The sequence below is a fragment of the Meles meles genome, chromosome 3 (assembly GCF_922984935.1).
Source record: "Meles meles chromosome 3, mMelMel3.1 paternal haplotype, whole genome shotgun sequence".
Taxonomy (NCBI): domain Eukaryota; kingdom Metazoa; phylum Chordata; class Mammalia; order Carnivora; family Mustelidae; genus Meles; species Meles meles.
In genome coordinates this window covers 175,361,383-175,384,815 of record NC_060068.1, presented here as the reverse complement: position 1 = coordinate 175,384,815, position 23,433 = coordinate 175,361,383, and the positions used below count along the sequence as shown (strand labels likewise).

General features: G+C 40.4%; 1 protein-coding gene across 5 annotated transcripts in view; it reads right to left on the bottom strand.

Moving 5' to 3' along the window:
- The window catches only part of CTNND2 (catenin delta 2), a 921,273-nt gene that overhangs the window by 407,196 nt on the left and 490,644 nt on the right, over positions 1 to 23,433 (bottom strand). For all 5 annotated transcript variants that reach the window (XM_046000689.1, XM_046000692.1, XM_046000691.1 and 2 more), the window contains 2 exons: positions 5,575 to 5,609; positions 5,068 to 5,184 (listed from right to left, as the gene is read on the bottom strand). In XM_046000689.1, coding sequence (XP_045856645.1) covers positions 5,068 to 5,184; positions 5,575 to 5,609 — 152 coding nt within the window. The remainder of the gene's footprint in view (positions 1 to 5,067; positions 5,185 to 5,574; positions 5,610 to 23,433) is intronic.

Genomic DNA, 23,433 nt, shown 5'->3' with positions numbered 1-23,433 from the left:
GATAGAAATAATTACTATTTCAAAATACAATATTTAAGCAAATTAACATTGTCTACAAACATGTAAGTCATTTTCTCCCAAGTTGTTCATTCTATTTTTGATTTTGGTTGGCAAATATTTTTGCTAATTTTTGGGCAAAATATATCACCCTTATCTCTGAAGTTCTATCTCCCAAGATGCATGGATTAAAAAAGGTGCTTAGTCCATGGCAGTTCTGGTCAAGCTGTATATTATGTGAGGACCTAATGGCTCTGAGCTTCTATCAGAAATCCCCCCCAAAGCAATAAAAATTCTCCCAGTGACTCTGTGACACGCATTTGTTAGAACTGAAATTACACATCCGGCAGCCACGAAGTACTGGCAGGGTGGCGAAGGTTGTACACATGATTTACATACTGTTTAGGATAGCACTTTTGAAAAAATGCAAAGTGTTAGAAAACACGGGTAAGTACATGAACTATAGTCAATATAGGAGAGCAGTTACGGCTTGCCTTAGGGTCAAGAGGATGGATTTACGAAGCTTCAAATTTATTTTAATCAGACCTTGGAATGAAAAATAACAAAAGCCTTCAAACATGGCAAATTCAACACTGCGGGCTTGGGGGTTGAGACTGGTCACCCAGTCCCTTTCAAGCTGGTTTTAGACTGTTGTTTAGTGCTGTTCTGAGAGAGGGCTAAGAGACTGGCTCTCAAGGGCCATGTGGCAGGTACAGTTCAACATGACCCATCTCATGTCATTTCCAGGAAGGAACCCATCGAGTAGTCACCGTAACGGGGGGGACTCAGAATCTGATGGGCTCGCACTCATTATATGAATGTGTCAGAAAGTCACTACCTATGTGTTCAGTTGATACAACAAGAGCGTTGCTGTTACAACAGCAACTGTTGCTGATACAACAACAGCGGTCTGCTGTTCCGCTCCTTAATGGGAGGCTATGCTGATTATTCGCTTTGCTCCCCACAGTCTTCTCTGGCCTTGTCTCCACATACACTGTCTCACAGGGTCCCCTGTTCTTTGGCTTAGGATTGGATTTGGCCAAGAAGGAGCAGGAGGACATCAGAAGGTGGGAGGAGAAGGTTAGGACACTTACTCTTCAGCTCCTGCCTTGCCTCTTCACTCTGCCTGGACTACTTCCTGGACTTTTTCTTCAGGACCAACAGTGGTTAGAGCTTCACTCTGTGGCTGTGACTCGAGGACCTCCCCAGACATCGTCTCTTCCCTTAATCTTGCCCACCCCTTTGTCAATAGTCCCGGAATTAATGTCTCTTTGGTGTAACTCTTTTGAGTAGACCCTATTTCCAGGCTGGGTGCAAATACAAAAGCAATTGAGACTTTCATTTTAGGACCATCTAAACAATTAAAATTAGTCATCATTGATCCCTGAAATGATAGTTCCCCACTCAGTATTTTTAAATGAACCTCCTAAATTTTAAAGTGACCCTGGAAATGTTAAGAACAAAGGTATCGTAAGAATAACAATATTCCGCATCTCACTGTGGTTTAGATCCTTTGGCATAAAATTTGTGGGTGCTGATTTTATCACCTGTTTTTTGTTTTGTTTGCTTTGTTACTTTTATCTCAAACGAGGAGGCGGGGGCATGTAAGAAAAACAATCAGCTAAAATCCTAGGAGTCTTCAAAAAGATAATCCAGTACATAATACAACGAAGTAACTAATCTTTCTGAAAGACAAAAATTCAGCAGTTGCCAAATACATTCCCCCCCAAAACAAACAAACCCCCAAACAAACAAACAAACAAAAAAACACAACCCTACTGGAGTCTTTAATTTCCTGTAACAAAGGTATGTCTTTTGTAAATAATTTTTGAACATGTATTATAGGAAAACAAAAGTGAACACTAAAAATTCATTCCATGTCTCTTATGCATAGCACAGTGTCTCAATTAGGAAAGCTGTGGTTAAGCCTCTGCCTTCGGCTCAGGTCATGATCTCAGGGTCCTGGGATCAAGCCCCACATCTGGCTCTCTGCTCAGCAGGGAGCTTGCTTCCTCCTCTCCTCTGCCTGCCTCTCTGCCCACTTGTGATCCCTGTCTATCAAATAAATAAATAAAGTCTTTAAAAAAAAAAATAATGTCTTAAAAAAAAAGTCCATAGATTTATTCCTTTTCTCCTTATATTTATCTCTTCTACTCTTTGACTTTATATTACTTTATCTCCACATTACTCTTATTTTTAAAAATTTTTCTTTTATTTGTCTTTTTAAAGATTTTATTTATTTATTTAACAAAGAGAGAGATCACAAGTAGGCAGAGAGGCCGGCAGAGGCAGGGGGTGGGAGCAGGCTCCCCGCTGAGCAGAGAGCCTGATGCGGGGCTTGATCCCAGGACCCTGATCCCAGGACCCTGAGATCATGACCTGAGTCGAAGGCAGAGGCTTAAGCACTGAGCCACCAAGGCACCCCTTTATTATTCCCATCTTCCTAGCTTCTTTTGGCTTATTTAGCTGTTTTTAAGGTTTCCTCCCAACGAGTACATCATTCCTTTACCTTATCTTTATTTTTAACAATAAAGTTAATATTTATTCTGAGTGCAGTTTTTCCCCCATACCCTTATGTTTTCATTATAAAATATTGCTACTTAATTTGCTTTTTAAATAGCATGTAATTTTCTGTTTTATTGCTATTTTGATTCAGTAGATCCAAAATTGTGTTTCTTAATTTCAATGTGAATATATTTTACCATTTTATTTACCTTTCTTTTTACTGGACTATTATTACAGAATGTGGCCTCTCTACAATTTTCAATTTTTAGGATTCTCTTTGCTGCCCCATAGCTGATCAGGTTTTATAGACATCCCCTGGGGCACGCCTGGGTGGCTCAGTCCTTAAGTATCTGCCTTTGACTCAAGTCATGATCCCAGGGTCCTGGGATTGAGCCCCACAACAGGCTCTCTGCTTGGCAGGAAGCCTTCTTCTCCCTCTCCCACTCCCCCGCCTATGTTCCCCCTCTTGCTGTGTCTCTATCAAATAAATAAATAAAATCTTTAAAAAAATAAATAAGTATCTCCTGTGTAACATGTATAACAAATATATATTCTCATTCAGTGGATTTAACTTATTTTTTTTTTAAAGATTTTATTTATTTATTTGACAGACAGAGATCACAAGTAGGCAGAGAGGCAGGCAGAAGGGAGGGGGAAGCAGGCTCCCTGCTGACCAGAGAGCCTGATGCGGGACTTGATCCCAGGACCCTGAGATTGAGACCTGAGCTGAAGGTAGACGCTTAACCCACTGACCCACTCAGGCACTAACATTTTAAATATATTTGTTACATCAGTTTGTTAATTATTTATTTCAATTTTATGCATCTTTTACTTCTAGTATTCTACCTGATTCTGAGACATGTGCGCTGACATGTTCACAATAGAATTTTTTTTTTTACCGATTTCTCCTTTCATTCTCAATAATTTTTTTTAAATATCCAGACACTATATTGTTTGCCACATCATGTTCACTTTTTAGTGTGTCTTTAAAAGTCAAGACATTTTCACTTAAACAATTCTTCTTGGACCCTGCTTAGGGCTTCTGCATTAAATTCCACTTCATCTCACAAATTCTTCCCAGTCCCAGTTCGTGTTTGTGGTATTTGCTGTTGCCACTTTGCTCTTGTAACTTCAACTTTTATCCCATTAATACGAGCATGTCCCTTATAAACATAATTATTTTCTCTTTGTTCATTACAAACTTGCATTTTTATCCTTTTCAAAGAATGGAGCACGCTCACCCATTCATCCCTTCCATAATAACTGGTTTGTCTCTTATTTTACTTTTTCCTTCTTTTCTCTGCACCTTCTGGGTATTGAAGGTTATCCCCTCTCCTAAAATCACAATAGAATATGCTTCTCTATTATTACAGGAAAAATGTAATATCTAATATCGCCCCTGCTCCCAAGGCACATTTTATTTTACCTTTGCTTTTTTTACGTGAATAAAGTGAGTACACGAGTCTCAAATATTAATTAAGTGTAACTCTAACTGCAACTACCCCTAAAGGGAGATATATTTATTGACTCTGAAAGAGAAATAGTAATTCTACATTTTTAAATATAAAATGCAGAGGACAAGGATACTACAAATCATGCATCTTATTTTAGGAGTTTTATTGAGGGAACACCTATGGGTTTAAATACATTTAGATACTCAAAATGATGTTATCCTAAGAGTAGTGGTATTATAAAAATCATAGAGAAAGTGAACTAATGTGTTAATTTAATGGTTTCAAGATCAGAATGCTATCTTATTCTTACATCTTCCTTTTAAATAACAAACCTTGGTGGGTATTCAAGGAAATTTTATTTTTTTTAATGAAGAAATAAAATGTTCCAATGAGTTCTGGTGTAGAAAATGGTCAGGGTAATATATGTTTTAATGATTTAAATTTTGGCTTTTTGTGGGATTTTATTAAACTAAGTCAAGAGAATTTTACGATTTATTAAAGTGAGGCTCGTTTCAATTCATAGCACTTTTATTCCTAAGCCTCAACCACTATGGTAGGAGGAGATGAATAAATTTTAAAATATTCTGTTGAGGTTAATATGCAATGCAAGATGGCCACATGTAGAAATATAAGGGGTTATCGTACAGTACTATAGCATAATACTAAGTATTTAGTACTGCATATATTATATTGAGTTTTTCTATTTTGTTATATAATTGTCATACTGTTAAGATCTTTACCAAAAATGATCTGTGTAAGTAATGCATTCATGGTTAATTTTAAAGCAGACACTGTATTGATTAAACAAATACATGGTGATAGTCTCCATACATGCCAAAAAGGAGACCAGAGTATTGGTGAGAATCACCACTGTGTCAGTAATTGGTGAGTGATCTAGGAGCCAATTACTGATTTAAGAGAGCCTGTAATTAATGTGAATTGGGGTGGGCTAATGAGGGGAGGAATTAGGGGAGAGTGGAGTGAAATGAATAAAACAAGTATAAACACAGGCTGAGGTCCTATTAGCTATGACTCATCGTGTCAATTATATGAGCATAAAGAACACTCTTATATTTTAATTGTCTTCAAGCATAATTATCTCTTGACTTACTTTCACCTGTTGAATAATCCTGTGGGTCAAGTATTCCTGATTCCTGCAGTGATCGGATACAGGAGTCCACCAGCTCAAGACCTGTTGTAAGCTCGTCTTCGATGTCTTTTTGACCATCTGAAATACAATATTTTCAAGTGATGAATGAACACACGATATTGTTATTAGTAAAGCTTAGGCTACTCTTTAATAATGAAAAGTATCCTAACCAAAAACATTGCCTCCATGAAGTTCTCATTAGATTTCACACTGTAATTCTTGGTCGACCAGTAGCAAAAGCCAAGGCCAGCCAATTCCATGGATCCAGGAAAAACGTAACAGTTTCCAGGGAATTTAGAAAACTTAACTCTTGGAAATCATGAGCGATCACAACATCATTTAATTTTAGTGTTGTGGGGTTATCGTGTCCATTTTTATCAGTCTTTCTCTAAAGTTCACAAAGAAATTAATCAATAAAGACACAATGTAGAAATAAGTGTTAAGTTTCATCAAGAAACCGTGCCTTACCTTGTGACTGCCAGTGAAACTGCTCCTCTGCTGAACTGTAAAAGAGAACACACAGGCATGATGTACTGGTTAGAAACCCAGGACTGTAAGACACAGAAGTGCATTAGAGTAGTAATACACTACTGGTTCCAAGGCGTGACTCTTGTTAATTACTTAATTATTAATTATTATTTATTATCATTATATTATATTATATATTATTATTATTATTTTTTACTGAGAAAAGAGATTCTGTTCTGATGCAATCTTAACTTTCATCCATTTGATATATATCTCTTTTAACACGGATACTAGCATGTTATAAACGGACACCGTTCGGTAATTTTCAGAGAGTAGCTAGCCCCCCCCACCCTTTCTTTTTTCACAAAGCCCAACCTATTTTACTCATCCCTTACAATAGCTTCTACACAGATGCCGTTCTACCCAATTTTAGTTACTTTAAAATATGAGGCTGACTAGTTTCATGGAGACATTGTCAGGTAGTCTGGGAATGATACAGCCTCCTTGTTCATTACAAAGGAGATATGATAAATGTATACCTTCTTTCAGACATGTCACACGAGCAGTTCCTTTCAGCTGATTATTAGTTTAAATGAAGTAATTTAAAAAATTTAAAACTTTACCACCCAGTGAATATACAGTTCCCAAATTCTCACTTTACAAATATATCTGATACGATGACCCAGGTAGAAAGGGTGGTTCATATACATGATACGCCAAAGACACTACCCAGGGTTCATCTATGGAGGCAATGTAGGTAACTTTTGAATGACTTGTTAAATAAATAAGTAAATTTAAAATTTCTAAACATGCATGACTCTTTTTTTATATATACAAATACTTTCCACATGCCCCCTTTTCATATGTCAATAATTGGTAAGAAATCCAGACACCAATTACTGACAGGTATCATTTCAAGAATGATTTTCTACACTCATTTCACTGAAACCTTTACTCTGATCAAGAGCTTCTGTGAATAGCTCATCAGTTCCACAACAGCAAGTGGATTTGAGACCTTTAATCTGTACCTCAGAGACGGCTTCTGAGTAGATTAACAGAGGGACAAGGAAAAGGGAATTCTGGAATAAATCAGTGTTTGAAAAAGTTATGACTGATATACCTGAACACAAGGATTGTCCTTTAAGGGACAAGTGACTTTTACAGGGTATCTTGCTCCTCAAACCATCTATTTTAGCAAACTGGGAAATGGTTTCACCATGGTGAAAACTATAGACAGGACTGATACATGAAATGATAACTTTACAAATTCAATCCAATGCAACTTCTTCTTGTATCAAAAAGGTATGAACTATATAGTGATAATATAGAACTCCAAAGTTTCACACTTAAAACAGAAATGTAATCCTAAAGTCAGTATTTTAAGAATTGCATGCATGGTCAGTTAGTAAGAGGCATTTTAAATAGGAACAGAAAATGCTTTTGTATTTGTAGTAAGCTAAATGGTGCCCCTCACCCCCAAAAGATAGGATCACATTAAATCTCTGGAAACTGTGTGTGGTTACTTATTGGAAAAAACATATTTACTGGTGTAATTAAGTTAAAGGTCTTCAGATGAGATCATCCTAGATCCCACGATAACTGTCCTTCTAAGAGACAGAAATGGAGAAAGACACAGAAGAGAAGGTTATAGGAAAGTGGAAACAGGGATTGGAGTTCTGTGTCTATCAGCCAAGACATGGCTGGAACCATCAAAGAATTTCTAGAGCCAGCAGAACTTGGGAAAAATAAGGAATGATCCCCCCCTCCCCCCCAAACCTTCATAGGGAACACAGCCCTGCTGACACCTTGATTTTGAACTTCCAGCCTCCAACATTGGGAGACTACATTTTCGTTGTTGCTGTCGTTGTTTTAAGCCACTCAGCTGTGGTAATTTGTTATGGCAGCCCCAGGAAACTGATACAATAGTTTTCTGGTACGATACAAATGGTCTCTCCTTGCACTCTCCAGCATTTACTACTGTCTCTAAGCCGCTACACTCATTTGGCCAGTACAACCCTTCACGGAGGATGGACTGTATACCTTGGCTCCAATAATTCCTGTCGGCCACAATGCTCTTCTGACAGATGGCAGATAAAGGGTTATTGGTGTTAAATAATTTGACCACATGGATCCCAAGGGGCTCAACAGCGACTTAAACGAACCTGTCCCACTGCAAAGCTCATGTTCCTCGCTCACGAAGAAAAGTCATGGAGGGAGACACACTCAAGTGACTTCCCACCTCAAGCTGTAAGAGGAAGTCAATGGAAGATGCTGCACTCGCCACTCCTCTCCTCGCAGGCACACAGAAGAGCACACTTCACGCCCGGTGCGTGCAGAGGAGGCCATGTTAAGGCCTGTGAGAGGAAGTGACAAGTGCCACTTCCTGCCCCAAGCCCAGAAGGGCAGGCCTGAGAGCCTCCTGCTCGCTTTCTCTCCCGATCCCCGCTGAGATGGGTCCCTGAGTAGGAGGAAGGAAGATGCCTGCCAGCCCTGGGAAGACGCAGCATGAGTGAGAAATAAAGCACTGTTGTGTGAAAACTCTTGCGCCGGAGGGGAGTTTGTTTCTGTAGACTAAATGTCACACTGAGTAATACAGAACTGCGGCAGTATTTGAAGCTGTAAGGTGTTTCTTGCTTCTCTGCCTTCCATTTCCACAGTGTTGCGTAGGGAGAGAACGTCTGGGGTCACTCTCACACAAGTAAGGTGGTGTGACAGCTTTTAGTCATCCTGTGGGATATATCTGCTCGTCTACAATAAAGGGTGATTTTATGTGTAAGACGACACATCCCAGTTTTATATAATATTTACTTTTTTGCTCATCTCTTTCAAAAGTGTTTCAATTTTATGATGCAACAGAAACAAGAAGAGATATTTTGTATCACGACTGAAAGAATGCCATTCCCAGTGACTATGAAACTAGCCTCTCAAAGCACAGGAACCTTCCTTTTGGCCACATAAAGAGCATTAATCATTTAAAAGGTTTCCTGATTCCTTTAGCACAGTTAAAATGCATTAAAAGTATGACTGATCAGAGAAAATAGAAGTCCCAAGAGAAACCTGGTTTGGATTTTATTTCCATTAAGTGCACGCTTTATTCACTCCGTTAGGGGAATCTATGCAATTGTATATCTTATAAACTTGATTCCTTCTGTTAAAAACTGCGTTTGGATGGATGATTTTTAAAAAAGCAAACAAACTATCTACTCATCCGATAAACACAGACTATGCCTGTATCCCCACACATTCTTATTTCAGCTGTTTAGGAATTACTCATGGTGAACTTTCTCCCAATTGTATTGTTCAATTTAGTATAATGTAAAAGTTATTTTTGAAGCAGTTGTAACTTCTATGCATGTTAAATTTTAGAAAATAAAATTTGCTTTGCTATCAGAATGCTGTTTCTTGAAATAGAAGTAATCTGTAAAGAATTAAATTTAATAAAGTAGAGACATAATTTAGAGTAGTCGGTATGGGTTTAAACATAACTATGTACAATTTCCAGAACCCAATTATTATGAGCAAAATGCATATTTATAACAAAGACTGCCTAACTTTTAACTTTTAAACATATACATATATAGGTGCATTAATCAGTAGTGTTAGGGAAGAGTTTTTAAAACAGTATATTAAAAGCACAAATCCTGGGGCACCTTGGTGGCTCAGTTGGTTAAGTGTCTGCCTTCAGCTCAGGTCATGATCTCGAGGTCCTGAGATGGAGGCCCCCATCAGGCTCCCTGCTCAGTGGTAAGCCTGCTTCTCCCTCTCCCTCTGCCTCTCCCCCCTCCTCGTTCATGCTTTCTCTCTCTCACTTGCTCTCTCTCTAAGTAAATAAATTAAATCTTTTTTTTAAAGTGCAAATCCCAATAGCTAACACTTAGTTTGTTCTCAGTTTAAACCATGCAATATTCTGATTTATAGCCAAAGCTTTGAGACAGATATACTGCTTTCCCATTTTACAGTTAATGAAACTGAGATAAAAAGATGTTCAAGAACTTGCTGGGGGGTTCCACCTGCAGGAAGCAGGGGACAGGGGATTATGACCCTGGATGTCCTGTTCTAGAGGCTGCTTTCAAAACTACCATTCTATTCATACTTCTGGTGACATCAAAATTAAACTCTTATGTGACGAAAACAAGAAAACGTAAACCACAAACCAAGTTGAAAAACTTGCCATGTCCCGGGAGAAGACATTTGCAATGCATGTAACTTACAAAGGGTTAGCTTCTGGAACATTAAAGTAACTGCTACAGATCATTTTAAGATAAAGATTAAAGGTCAAATAGAAGAGAGATGCATAAATTCACATATAGCTGATGCATGGAAGAAAAAATTCAACAAGCAATGGTCACTGAACACAAATAAAGATACTCAAACCTATTACCCATCGAAAGAATATAAACTAAACAGCAATTCTTTATTTTCCACAGGCTTCAAACAGAAAGTCTGACAGTATTCTGTGTTGGAGAGGATGTGGGGAAATAAGAAATTCTCACACATTGCACGTGAAAGAGTAAATCAGTCACTTGGGTGGCCAATGAGTCAATAGTTGGTAATGATTTACATGCAGATGCCCGGTCACTCGGTAATTCTGCTTGTTGGCAGAGTTTCCATGGAAACGCATACCCCTATGCCCGGGACACCTGGACAAGTCAGTGCATGCCCACGTGTTGGCAGTAGCAAAACCATGGCAACAACCTAAGATATCAGTAATAGGGGATGGACAAATGTAATAATATGATTGCGTGCATATAGGACATATATATGGGATCAACACCATTCAAGCAGTTAAATTAGCCAAAGCCATAATGTATCAATATAGGTAGTTCTCAAAAGCAAAATATAGAGTGGAAAATGCAAATTTCACACATGTGTTGCCTGATCTCAATCATGTGAATTTTAAAAACACTGACTAAGCAATATTGTATATATATATATATATACATATGTATACACACACACATATATATATATACACAAAGGTTTTTTTTTTAAGTTTAAACTAGTTTTTCAGCCATCTATCTATCATCAAGGGAAATCATATAAATACAGATTAAACCGACACACCAGGGGCGCCTGGGTGGCTCAGTGGGTTAAAGCCTCTGCCTTCGGCTCGGGTCATGATTCCAGGGTTCTGGGATCGAGCCCCACGTCCGGCTCTCTGCTCCGCAGGGAGCCTGCTTCCTCCTCTCTCTCTGCCTGCCTCTTCTGCCTAGTTGTGATTTCTCTCTGTCAAATAAATAAAATATTTAAAAAAAAACAAACAAACAAACAAAAAAAAAAAACGACACACCAAAATTCATGATGGTGGTACCTCTGAGGAAGAAAGAGAGATTTTCTTCTAAAGGGAATTTCTCTTTTATTCTTCATGTTTTGCCTCATGAAAAATGAGGGAAAACGTTAACATTAATTTAGGAATGCCTTAGGTCCTTGGAATAGGAAACCATCATGATTCTTACTTTTAGAATTATGTTTAGTTAAATGCTTAGGTAACTCCTTGTAACTCAGTTCTACACAATATCCCCATCACTGTTAGAATCACTCACAGCTGCAATTCAAATAATGCCCTCCCCCAAAAAATCTGAAAGAGGTAAGTCCAAATAATAGAGGGAAAGAAAGGATTTAGAGCTCCAATTATTTTTGTCTCCATTTTTCAGGTGATAAAAGTGACAGGATCACCTTTGCTATTTTGATATGAGCTTAAACATTTCAAGCAAGCAACCAATAACTTCTGCAGGTATGATGTTGGGGAAAAACTAGTTTAAATCAAAGCATAAACTCTGAGATCCTCGAGAAGCGATTTTCACCCTCATCATCTCCAGCAGGACAGTCTCCATATCCACCTCCAGGCTACATCTACTAAATAAATAAATAAACAGATGATCTTTCAGAGAGTTTGCTTAATGTCCAGAAAAGACACGAAGCCAAGCAGTCCCAGAGCTCGACTGTCTGACATGAACCGGCGCAAATATCTTTCCCGATTTCCTTTTTCAGCTTTCCGACGCCCAGAGCATCAGTCCCTACACTGTGTCACGTGGCCTATCATTGCTCACAATTTGATTCAAAATGACATAAAGGCAAGGAACTAGGAGGGTCTTGTTGGCTTGCTTTTAAGTTAAGCAATGTACCTAACACAGAAGCCAGAGAAACTAGCGTGAAGGGAATGGTTTCAGAACTAATATTTAGCCTGCGGGAACCCAGGCCTTACGTTTATGTCTGAGTGACCTAAAATTAAACTCTACCGCAAAACACTTCCTCGTATACAGTTTTGCATGCAGACACATCACAAGAAAGGCACTGGTTTGCAAGACAGAATAACCTTGGTCCAAATTCCCCATTACTGTGGAACTGTCACGTGTTCCGTAAGAATGTTGAGATGGGGTAGCCCGAGGACCTGGGTGGTTGGCAGCTGCTGCCTTTTTAGCTCCGTGCACTGTACCCAGACCATATTTGTCAGGCTTGGTGAGTAACTCTGCTTCCTCCAGAATTTCCCGAGTGACTGATTTCTCTTCAGTCTACTGCCTCATGGTCGCTATCTGTATCGTGGTATATTCCCAAATGAATGTCCTAATCTCTCCGCCATGCAACTGGCATGTTGATTTCTTTCTTAGATCCTACAACCTCTTTCTGCTTTACCTACTCTCATTAGAAATATATTTTACAGCTATTATAAAAATGGTTATAGGGCCACAACAGATAGCCAGAGGGCCACAGAGCTCCCAAACCAGGAGAGTTCAATACATTAGTTTGTATCAAGTGATGTATTTATCAGGTGATCAGGGTCTGGCAGGTCTTGAGCAAATATGGAATTTTACATATTATTAGAATGGTGTTTATGGCTTGTAGGTTATGGCTTGTAAGTAATGACTTACTTGTAGGTTATTTAATCTACATTAAATATAAACTAAAAAAATTTTATTATATTAAAATAACTTGTACATTGTTTTATCCTTTGGAGCCACTGCAGCCGGTGGTGGGCAGGTTGGAATGGCGGACAGACATGGGGAAAAGGGAACAGTGGGCATTAAGAAGATACCCAGGCATGGTGGCATCTATGCCCAGGCTGTCGGTCACAGCCAGTCCCGGAGAAAAGGGAAACAAAGTCATCACACATTCTTGGTGAGTGCCGAGGTGGCTTTGGGTGTGCAGAACAGGGAACGCAGTGCCAGCTCCTGGGGACTCTAGTCCGATGGGGGTGTGGGGGACCAGCACTCAAAGTTGGGAGAACCATCGCATGAAAAAATGTGTTCGAGGCATTTCTGTGCACAGGTGCGTAGGACCTGGAGCATGGCACTCAATCTCTTTAAGCCTGCGTTTTCCCATTTATAAAATGGAGATTTACTAGACTTTCCCACAGGAAGCTTACGAACACTCACGTACGTAAAACCCACAGAACAGTGCGGGAGCGCAGGAGGCATTCATATAAACAAAAAGGAAGCTGCCAGTATCACAGGCAGAGGAGAAGGCTGAGAGCACAGTGACTCGGAATGGAAAGTTCGATGGGTCCATCACATGAAATTCAACTTGTCCAGGCTGAGGACCAATAAATACCATCACACCAGTGTGCGATACGCTTTGCACGATTTAAATTGTCCACCTTTTCTTTTTTTTCTACACTAACACTATAAAGAAAAAGAGGCAGTCTCTGCTTTCCAGGGAAAGATGATTCACTTTGAAATCATAATTTGGCCCATCACCCTGTACTGAATTTCTCTGTGGGCACCGGCTCCTGTATTTGCCATAGTTCAAAACAAAACAAAACAAAAAACCACAAAAAACCCTGAAAGTCCATTTGTTATTTTCAAAAACTTGAAAGAAAATAAATCAGACCCAAGTGGTTATTATTAATTTCTTCTTAGTTTGAGGCAGGGAAATTCACATACCTAAGTTAATTTTGCTGGAGTTGGGGACTGACAAATGATGGAAACAACCCGGAGAGGCTCCCACACCGTAGCCAGGACCCACGCAGGTCTCAACGTTTATCACAGAGTCCCGCGACAATGTCAGGCTTGTGCGCTGGCCAGCCAGAGCCACACAACAGGGAACGACCGTGAATTGTTTTGTTTTAATTCCTTCAAAAATACGCACTCCAGCTTCTGGCAACCGCAAAGAATCAGCCCTCGGCTCAACACCCTAAATGCACTATCTACACAAAGTCAAGCTTTCGCCATGGGAAGGACGTACTTTCAAGTTTCTTTTCTTCGCATGCTTTTCTAGTTTTGGAGTAAATTGTAGTTATACCACAAGAGACTGATTGTGTATGAAATTCTATCTCAGAAGAAGGAACAATTGGTAAATTATAAACTAGAAAATTCTCACGTTATATGCTTCCCCTCTGGTTTTTCTGGGAGATTTCTCATGCCTGAGTTAGATAGTTTTTTAAATGCTTATACTAGCACATCAGAATTTTGTAGGAGTTGAAGCAAAGTTTCTGAACGCCAGCCATGTTAGACAATAAAGTTATCGGAATATTTTTGTCTGTGAGCATTCCATAAACCGGGAGATAGTAAATGTCCCTGTAGATGACCAGGGACACTGTTAATTAAATAACTCTGAGACCTTGTAATATTTGGAAATGTCTTCCAAACTACCAGAAACTGAATCGTTTATGCAGTTTATGTGCTAAGTGTATACCTCTACTGAATTAAACGTTGCCACAGCCCACAGCTCGATCTTTGGTGAATCTCAGGGCTTCACTCACGAGCTTGAGAAGGAACAGACAGCTCAATTGCATTTTGCACTTTGATCATTAATAACTGATTTTGTAGGCAGGAGAAGAAGGGAAGAGTAGTGGATTTATTTGCTGAGAGGTGGTCATATAGGAAAGTTCTCAGATGTTCCAAAATTCAGTCTTTGCATTCAATCTTCCAAAATTATCTCTGCTGTTAGGGTCCGATCCGTGAAGGGAGCTTCTTAGCACTGGGGACGTCTCTGGACAAAAGGAGGGGTCAAGTTTATGTTTTCTCAGCTTCTTGGGGGTCCTGTGTGAGATTGTGTGGGGGAGGAATGTCCCTCACTCCTCTATTCCTCTAAAATGCACTGATTTGGGGTGCCTGGGTGGCTCAGTCGGTTAAGCATCTGCCTTTGACTCAGGTCATAATCCCAGGATCCTGGGATTGAGCCCCACATCTGGCTCCCTGCTCATCGAGGGGTCTGCTTCTCCCTCTTCTGCCTGCCATTCCCCCTGCTTGTACTTTCTTTCTGTCAAATAAAGAAATAAGATCTTTAAGAAATAATCAATAAAATGCCCCGATTTTCTTCAGCCTGCCTTTCACCCGTTCTTGCTTCATAAGTGTGTTGTCTATTACAGCTAGAGCTTGGGTATGAATTTGACTGAAAGTGATACGGTTTTATTAATATAAGTGAAGCTAACACCTCTTATGCATTTAATGGAAATTTATGCAAATAACCATTGCCTCTTTCACAGAAAAGAGGAGTCTGAATCTTTTGTTTTCTGTCTTCGAGTAACAACAGATGATTTGTAAAAATAAGTTTCAATTTCAGTGTCCTTATGGAGCAGAAATCATGTAATGTTCATGAACAACTCTCATGGCATTCTAGAGCTTTCACTTCCTATGAGCAGCAGTGGTTTTTGAAGCCATGTGAAGTTCAGTTCAAACGCGTAATGGGTACACAAATGTTGATAGCTTATTCATAAATTCCCCAAACTAGAAACAACCAAGTGTTCTGCAACAGGTGAATGGCTGAACAAGCTAATACATCCATACCAAGGAGAAGAGGGTAGTGATAAAAAGAAATGGATTATTGATAGATGTATCAACGGCAGTTTGGAGGGATATGAAGGGAATTGTGCTGAGTGAAAAAGAGAAATAACATTCTTGAAAAAACAAAATTATAGAACTAAAGACTAGATCAGTGGTTGCCAGGGCTCTGGGCTGGAGGGTGAGTGTGGGTGTGACTACAAAGGGTAAGAGAAAGATTATGGTGCTGGAATCATCCTCCGTTTCGTGGTGGTGCTTACACAAAGCTTCGATGGGATAAGACTGCATTGAACTACACACACACACACACACACACACACACACACACACACACACACGGGAATGCTGGTAATTAAAATGGAGGAAATACAGGATTGTACCAATGTCAGTTTCCTGGTGGTGATATTGTACTCCACAGTCATACCACGGATGCTGCCGTTGATGGGAACTGGGAGAAGTTACAGGATGTGTCCCTGTGTATTTCATTTTGTGATTACCCATGACTCTATAATCCTTTCAAAATATAAAGGTTAAAAAAAAAATAGTGGGGGAGGGTTCGGAATACTTTCTTTTCTCTTCCCTGAACTGTCTTCTCTGCATGCAATATGCCATTCCTTTATTCCCATGAATAAATAAACTAGAATTCAAAGAACATTCGGAAGACTGGAGTAAAGGGAATGGAAAGAAGGAACAAAGACAGAAGGAAGAAATAAAAAAAAAAAAAAAGAAAGAAAAGAAACCACTGTGAACTTCTGATTATCCTTTTTGTTCTTCGTTCTGGGTAGGCAGAACTCAAGTGACTCTGCCCTGGGCTCTTTTCTGCTTTGTTCTGTGAATGAAGGCATTATCCCTGGAGCAGAATATACCAATCATACTGCCCACTGCCAATCAGAGGCAAGGGTTCGTGCTGCTTCTGAATGAAAATTCATCCATTGTATCCAAGCTCCCTGCTCATCAGGACCCTGTGTTCGCTTCCACTGCTATATGTTTTGGGGGAAAATTAAAAGTAGTATTTTGGCGTACAATACTAGAGCAAAACACAAGTCTGAGTGCATTCTATGTGAGGCCAAGAGACGTCGCGTGATACAATTCATTGGCTCTCTGCAAGCGTATTCATTAAAGTTAGGCTTGCACCTGGCAGACACGTTCCCGCTCCTCCTGCTAATTCACAGGGGAGCGGCCCCAGCGCCAGTCTGCTTCCGCAACCCCCTACCCGCTATCCCGACTCCTGAAAATTGGTTTCCTTGGTTACCTCTGTGTGCTGCTCTCCATATTTATGGTAGTGGGGGGGGGGGTCATACATTAAGAGTTGCCTTCTTTCCAGCACTTACTATCTGATACTTGAAACTGAAATGCTGGATTCAGCCTCCCTATCTTCGCCCCATCTTCCAGTCACAGGGCGCCTTTCTTTGTCCTGAGTCTTCTTTTTAAGAAAGAATGAGCATTTCCATGTGAAAGCTCATGAAACAATTGTACTGCCTGCCAAACGTATAAAACTGGTTTAAAATCCATGAATTGGAATATCTATTAATGTTCTTAAGACATTTAAATCGTTCTCTTCCCCCAAATCGTTTTTGAGGTCCTTAGCATCTGTCTATCCTGTAAAGGTGCCTTGAAACCCACTCCCTTTACCGATGCTGTAGTTGGAGCTTTTGTGTTCTCTTTCCTGGGGCCAGGAAGAGCTCTGTGTCTGAAGGTCGGTGTAGCTTCCCATCGACAACCATTCTCTCCTTGACCAGACTTCGGTCAGGCTCCTGTGAGCTCTTTTGGACTAGGTCCCGTCATGGGTTCTCACGTCCTTCCTTGCAGAGCCTAGTTCTAGCAAGAATCTTGCTGAGTCACAATAACCAGAATCCCCCATGCTTGATGTCTGATGACCCTCCATCCAGCCTCTACCGTTCCCCAGGTGGTGTCTGCTCACCTAGCTTGCCTTCCGCATGAATCTTGTTAAGTCAGGCAGGCAGAATCCCCTGCCCCCGCTTGCTCCTGATGGTTCCTCTGAGCAACTTTCCATCCACTGACCCCCGCCCTGCTCCTTGGCTTTAAATTTCCATTTTTCCTTCTAGTATTCGGAGTTGGGTGCCCTCTCTCCCCGCTACTGCAAGCCCCACGGTAGCAGCCCCCCACCTCGAACAAAGTCTGCCATACTGTTCTTTCACAAGTATCACTGAGTAACCTTTTCATTACCACCAGAGACTCCCCACAGCCCTCGGGGAACATGCAAAGTCACATCCCTCTTAACCTCAGTCTCCTCCTCCATTCTGAGCTAACATTACCAGGGTGGGCTTCATGGGCAGAAGACCTTGCGGTGGCCCCAGATTACAGCCATCCCACGCTCAGAGGGCCCCCGTGTTCTGCCAGTGGAACACCGGAACATGTGCATGAGTGGAGTGGACATGCACAATGTGTGTGTCATTCTGTCCTGGGCTGTCTCGTTCACAGACTGCTTGTAATGTCTTATCGGACCCGTGACGTGTTGTGGGAGCTACGTAAGACCCAAGGTGAGTCCCAGGTAAGCATGTTATGGTTAGGCCTGAGTAAGCAGGTGAGCTGACTGCCCCAAAAGGCCATGCTCACCCTTCCAACCAGAACTTGCTTTGAAAGAAGAAGGTAATGATGTTCTAAGAACCACGTAGAATCACGGAACCCTATCACATCCTTTCTTACTCACCTTACTCTCCTATGTCTGCCAATTATTTATGCTGAAAAGGATGACCTGGAAGGAACGGAAAAGATAGGGCAACCAGAGTTCTATTTCCTTTCAGTCCTTCCTTACTGTTCAGTAAGACGATGTTGGTAGAATGTGTGAAAAGTGGAAAAAAAAAACCAAAAACACCAGGTAAATTTGTGTGGTGTTTCCACTGATCTGCTAAGAACGAAGTACGTATGCATCTATGGGCTATGAAATCAGAATTGTATCATTTCAGTGATTCTGCATACAAATCCAGCGCTCCCATCTTTGCATTTAAATCTGGCACTGCTCTATATTGAGATAAGCGGTTAAATCTGTGCCAATAGTTTAAATTTTTAATTTTTCTTTACTTAGAATGACATTACATAGTAAATTAAACACATCACAACACGGGGTGGGGAGAGAGAGAGAGAATGCATGAAAGAAAGGAAAAAGCTTTTGTATCTTTTTAGTACCTTTAATGGCGGCCCACCCCCTGATTTTTAAACAATAAACTCTGTGTTTTCATTCTGACTGATTGTTGCAGATTATATAACCGGCTTTAAACATGAGCTACCGCAGACTGCTATTGTGGGGATTAAATGAAAACACACGTGAAAGTCCTAGGCACAAAGAGAGTATCAACGGGTTCTTTGCTATCTCTCCCCCAATTCACTCCACCCAACTGCTTCTTTCCCATTCTACGCCTGCAGTCTTCTCTTGATCCCGTCAGTGATCCGCATGTCACTGAAATCAACATCCTTAAGCAGAAAGCCGGTCGTGGAAATCCCTGGTTCAAAAGCCTTCAGGGTTTCCCGTTGCTGAAACTCAGGCTTCTCTGCAGAAACTGCGTGGTCTGTGAGGACTCCCCTGACCCACTCTGAGGACCCATCCTCAGCCACCTGCTTTAGATGTCCAGGCTGACTGAGGCTCTACATCATCTCAGATCCCAGAGCAGCCTTATCCCTCGTCAAAACGCACTAAAATGACTATTTATTTATTTGAGAGAGAGAGAGAGAGAGCACAAGGGGGGAGGAGTATAGGGAGAAGCAGACTCCTCGCTGAGCAGAGAGCCTGACATGGGGCTCGATCCCAGGACCCCAGGATCATGACCTGTGCTGGAGGCAGACACTTAACTGACTGAGCCACCCAGGCGCCCCCAATGACTTGTTTTTAATATTTCGCTAGACTGCAAGCTCCCTGAGGACAAGAAACCAAACAGTACTCATCTCTGTATTCCACAGCAGAAAGCTCCTAGCATTCATCAAACATTTGTTTGTGAATGAAGATCAACACAGTTAGTACAAGTCAAGACTTCCACTTCAGAGTCTGAGTGTCCTTTTATTTGTTTCACTGAATTTTCTCTTCTTTAGAAAGGCATAGTGACGAAAAGGGACTAAAACACTTTTATTATACTTCTAACATAAAACATCAGAGGAATAAAGTAATGTCCCGAGTGAGTGTTTCGATTTGTATGACCAGACTGGAATAAACACAAGCACTAATCAGCTGCTGTCAGTTACCCTGTGTATGAAATTGTCAAAGCATGTCTTTCTGTAAAAGGAAGCTTTAATTATATTTGTATATACCTAAATTTACCTACCATTTTTTTTTCTTAAGTTCTGTATATATCTGGATTCAAGAGAAGGCCACGATGGGCAAAATTATTCCACTGGAGGGGTAGGAAAAATCTATATTTTCAAGTAGCACTACATCTTACACCACTATATAATAATCCTTTTCTTAATGGTTAAATTCTGTTCGTCCTATGGACTTGAGCAAACTAATTTTCCTCTTCTTAATTAAGCCTATGATCATATTTCATTCACTCAAGCTTCCTGCTAAATGAAACACTGTTTTCACTTACAAATGTTCTACGATGTGTTCCTAGTGGGTTCTAATTGGGGACAATTATACACAGATAAATCAGAACTCATCAGGGGCAGTTGTCATGAGCATGTCTCTGTTCTGCTTTGGAGGCCTACATGTTGGTTTAAGGCAACAGGGCAGATCAGGACTCCAGAGGGAGCCTTGATGGAGAAGCTCAGGAAATTCACAGGCGGCGAGGACATCCTTCATTTCTAATTTGTTGGTTTAATCCGGCTAGAGAAGAACTGACAAAATCTTCATCACCTAATGTGCTTAATGTGCTTAATGATCTAAATGAAATGAGTTGGTGGTGTTGGTTTAGCCTCTATGGGACCCATTTCTAAGTCATAGGAGCCCCAGATAAATTACTCTAATGAGCCCCTCTTGCAGAAAATGCAACACAGAAACTAGACATTGGCATTTTGGTATAGATTTTTCCAAAAGCCTTAAAAAGGTGAAATGATGCAGGGCATCTGGTGGCTTAGTTGGTTAAATGTCTGTCTCTTGGTTTCCACTCAGGTAATGATCTCAGGATTGTGAGACCGTGCCCACTGCTCACCGTGGAGTCTGCTTGGGATTCTTGCCCTTTTCTCCCTCCTTCTGTGCTCCCTCTGTGCATTCTCTCTCTTCGGTTTCTCTCTCTCAAATGAATGATTGAATGAATACATGAATAAGTAGATAAATAAAATCTTTAAAAAAAAAAAAGTGAAATGATGAGAGTCCAGAAAAATGGGTTATCACCCCCTTACAGGTCATTATCAATGCAGAGGAAAATTACACTCCAATCAGAGTAGAGATTTTCTTCATTTTCTTTTCCTATTCAAAAAGAAAGAACTACAAAAACAAATGTAATTTTTTTGTATTTGTAATTTGTGGTGTTTATCTGCATATTCACTACTGAAAAGTAAAGTGACTTTTTTTTTTAACTATTATGAGTTAATATAAAAAACACAAAAAGAAGTAAAATGTTGGGATGGAAGATAAAATACAATAAACTCATTCCTCCAGAGTCAGGGAAGACATACTTCTCTTGCTTTAATTTTTTTTTTTTTTTTCTTTTTGAGAGAGGAGAGCATGTGTACTCAGAACATGAGGGGGAGGGCAGGACAGAGGGATAGAGACAATCTTTTTTTTTTTTTTTAATTTTTTAATTAACATATAATGTATTATTAGCCCCAGGGTACAGGTTTGTGAATCACCAGGTTTACACACTTCACAGCACTCACCATAGCACATACCCTCCCCAATGTCCATAACCCCACCACCCTCTCCCTACCCCCCCCCCCCCCCCCCCCCGCACCGCAACCCTCGGTTTGTTTTGTGAGATTAAGAGTCTCTTTTGGTTTGTCTCCCTCCCGATCCCATCTTGTTTCATTTATTCTTTTACTAACCCTCAAACCCTCCACTTTGCCTCTCAACTTCCTCATGTCAGGGAGATCATATGATAATTGTCTTTCCGATAGAGAGAATCTTAAGCAGTCTCCATGCCCAGTGTGGAGTTAGACAGCGGTGGCGGGGGCTCAATCTCACAACCCTGAGATCTTAACCTGAGCAGAAATCAGGAGTTGGATGCTTAACCGACTGAGCCACTCAGGCACCATTTTCTCTTGCTTTATTGTTTAAGTAGTTAAAAACAGTTTAAGTAAGGGCAGTGTGATTTTTTTTCATACAGGCTGAAAGTCAAAACAAGAAAAAAAAATCATATTCCTTTTCTTTTTTTGATATTCAACATTTAAGAAAATACCCAAATCAAATTCTCCCAAACTTAGAATTTTATTTAATTAATGCACTATCCTGGGAAGTGACTTGCTCTTCCCCAAAGTGACTGGACAAGCCAGATTCAGAACATCAATTTAGAAAACGGACAAAAACATTTTTCTTTATTTCTCCATCATCGACGTAGACCTCCTTTCCCATTAACATAAGTACACACGCACACCCATATACACACGCATTCACAGACACGCCCCACCCCACCATGACCACCGACAGCAAACAACTTTCTTTCTGTCCGAATTTGGAAGTTAAGAGAGTATTCCGTGTCAGAGAACAGAGAACAGAAATGCCCGTATTTTACCTTAGGCATAAGATAGGAAAATGGAAATTCTAGAATGACATCTCGCCATTTCTAACAGCATGGAAAGAGCTAGAGAGTAGCATGCTTGAGAAAGACAAATATCATATGATTTCACTAATATATGGGATTTGAAAAAAACAAAACAAGCAAAGGGGGGAAAAAAACCAGAAAGAAACAAATCAAGAAATGGACCCTGAACTCTAGAGAACAAACAGATGGCCACCAGAGAGGAGGTGGGTGGGGGTTACGGGGGACAAAGGTGGTGGGGAAGAAGGAGGGCACTTGGGATGGGCACCGGATGACATGGAAGTGTTGAATCACTACAGTGTACACCTGAAACGAATAGAGCACGGTATGTTAATTAACTGGAATTTAAGTAAAAACTTTTAAAAATTAGAAAAATAAAATTCTTCTTCTTTCCAGAGAACCACTCAAGAACTGCACCCTGTCATGTCCTAAATTCAGGCTGTGTATTTCACTGGAATGGAGCTGTTTAACAGGCCTGGGTCCTTGAAAGAGAGCCTCATTATTTGAAAAAACAGTAGTAATATACACTTCCTTTGGAGAATTGGTCAGTAGAAGCAGCTTTATATAACATAAAATAGTATTAGGCAGCTCTTCTTTCCTGACGTTGCGTCATTTTGGAGAGGATTTTTGCAGAATTTCTTCTCTTCCTGAGCCCTCTTTTGGTGGCAAGTGTTACATTGCTGCTCACCTCCCCCAAGCTTGCGCTTTGCAGGCTGAGGTAAAATGACAAAGAGCTCTCGGAGGAAATTCAACTTAAAAAGCACTGTTAAGTCCATAGACAGGGCAAGCCCTTAGCTCTTGGACTGATACCCAGCAGCACCCGTGTTAACAGCTAATCCTCGTTAAATAAGTCCAGCAAGTTAAACTAGCAAGTTAACTAACAAGTTAAAGTTTAACTAGCAAGTTAAACTAAACTATGTCAGGAATGCATGTGAGGAGCACAGTTACCCCAAATTCTGCCACTTCATTCACTGAGAAGGGGGGTTGCTTTCTACCCTTTTCCTTGATTCTGGACAGACCATGACCTGCTTAGATCATGAAAATGCAGCAGAATCATTAAAATCATGCCTTGTAACTTTCAGCTCAGGTCATGCTCTCAGGGGGCCTGGGATTGAGCCTGCGTCAGGCTCTGTGCTCAACGGGAAGTCTACTTCAGGATTCTCTCTCTCCTCCTCTGCCCTCCCTCCCAGCTCACCTGTGCTCTCTCCCTCTCTCTCTCTCTAAGATAAATAAATATTGAAAAAAGAAACACAGGGTGAAACCTTTAACTACTCCCTCGGTTATATCCTGAGTAAATTAATCTTCTATTTTATTTCATTCTTCAGTGAATTAAAGTGAATACACAAACCCTGAGTTTCTGGAATTGAGATTGAAAAAGAAGTGAAATGTTTAGGGCCTGTGACCTTGAGAAAAAATAGTTTGCCATGGAAATGATGTATAAAACTATAAATTAATAGTAGGTAACACAGAGTGTTACAAGCTAAGATAAACTGGGC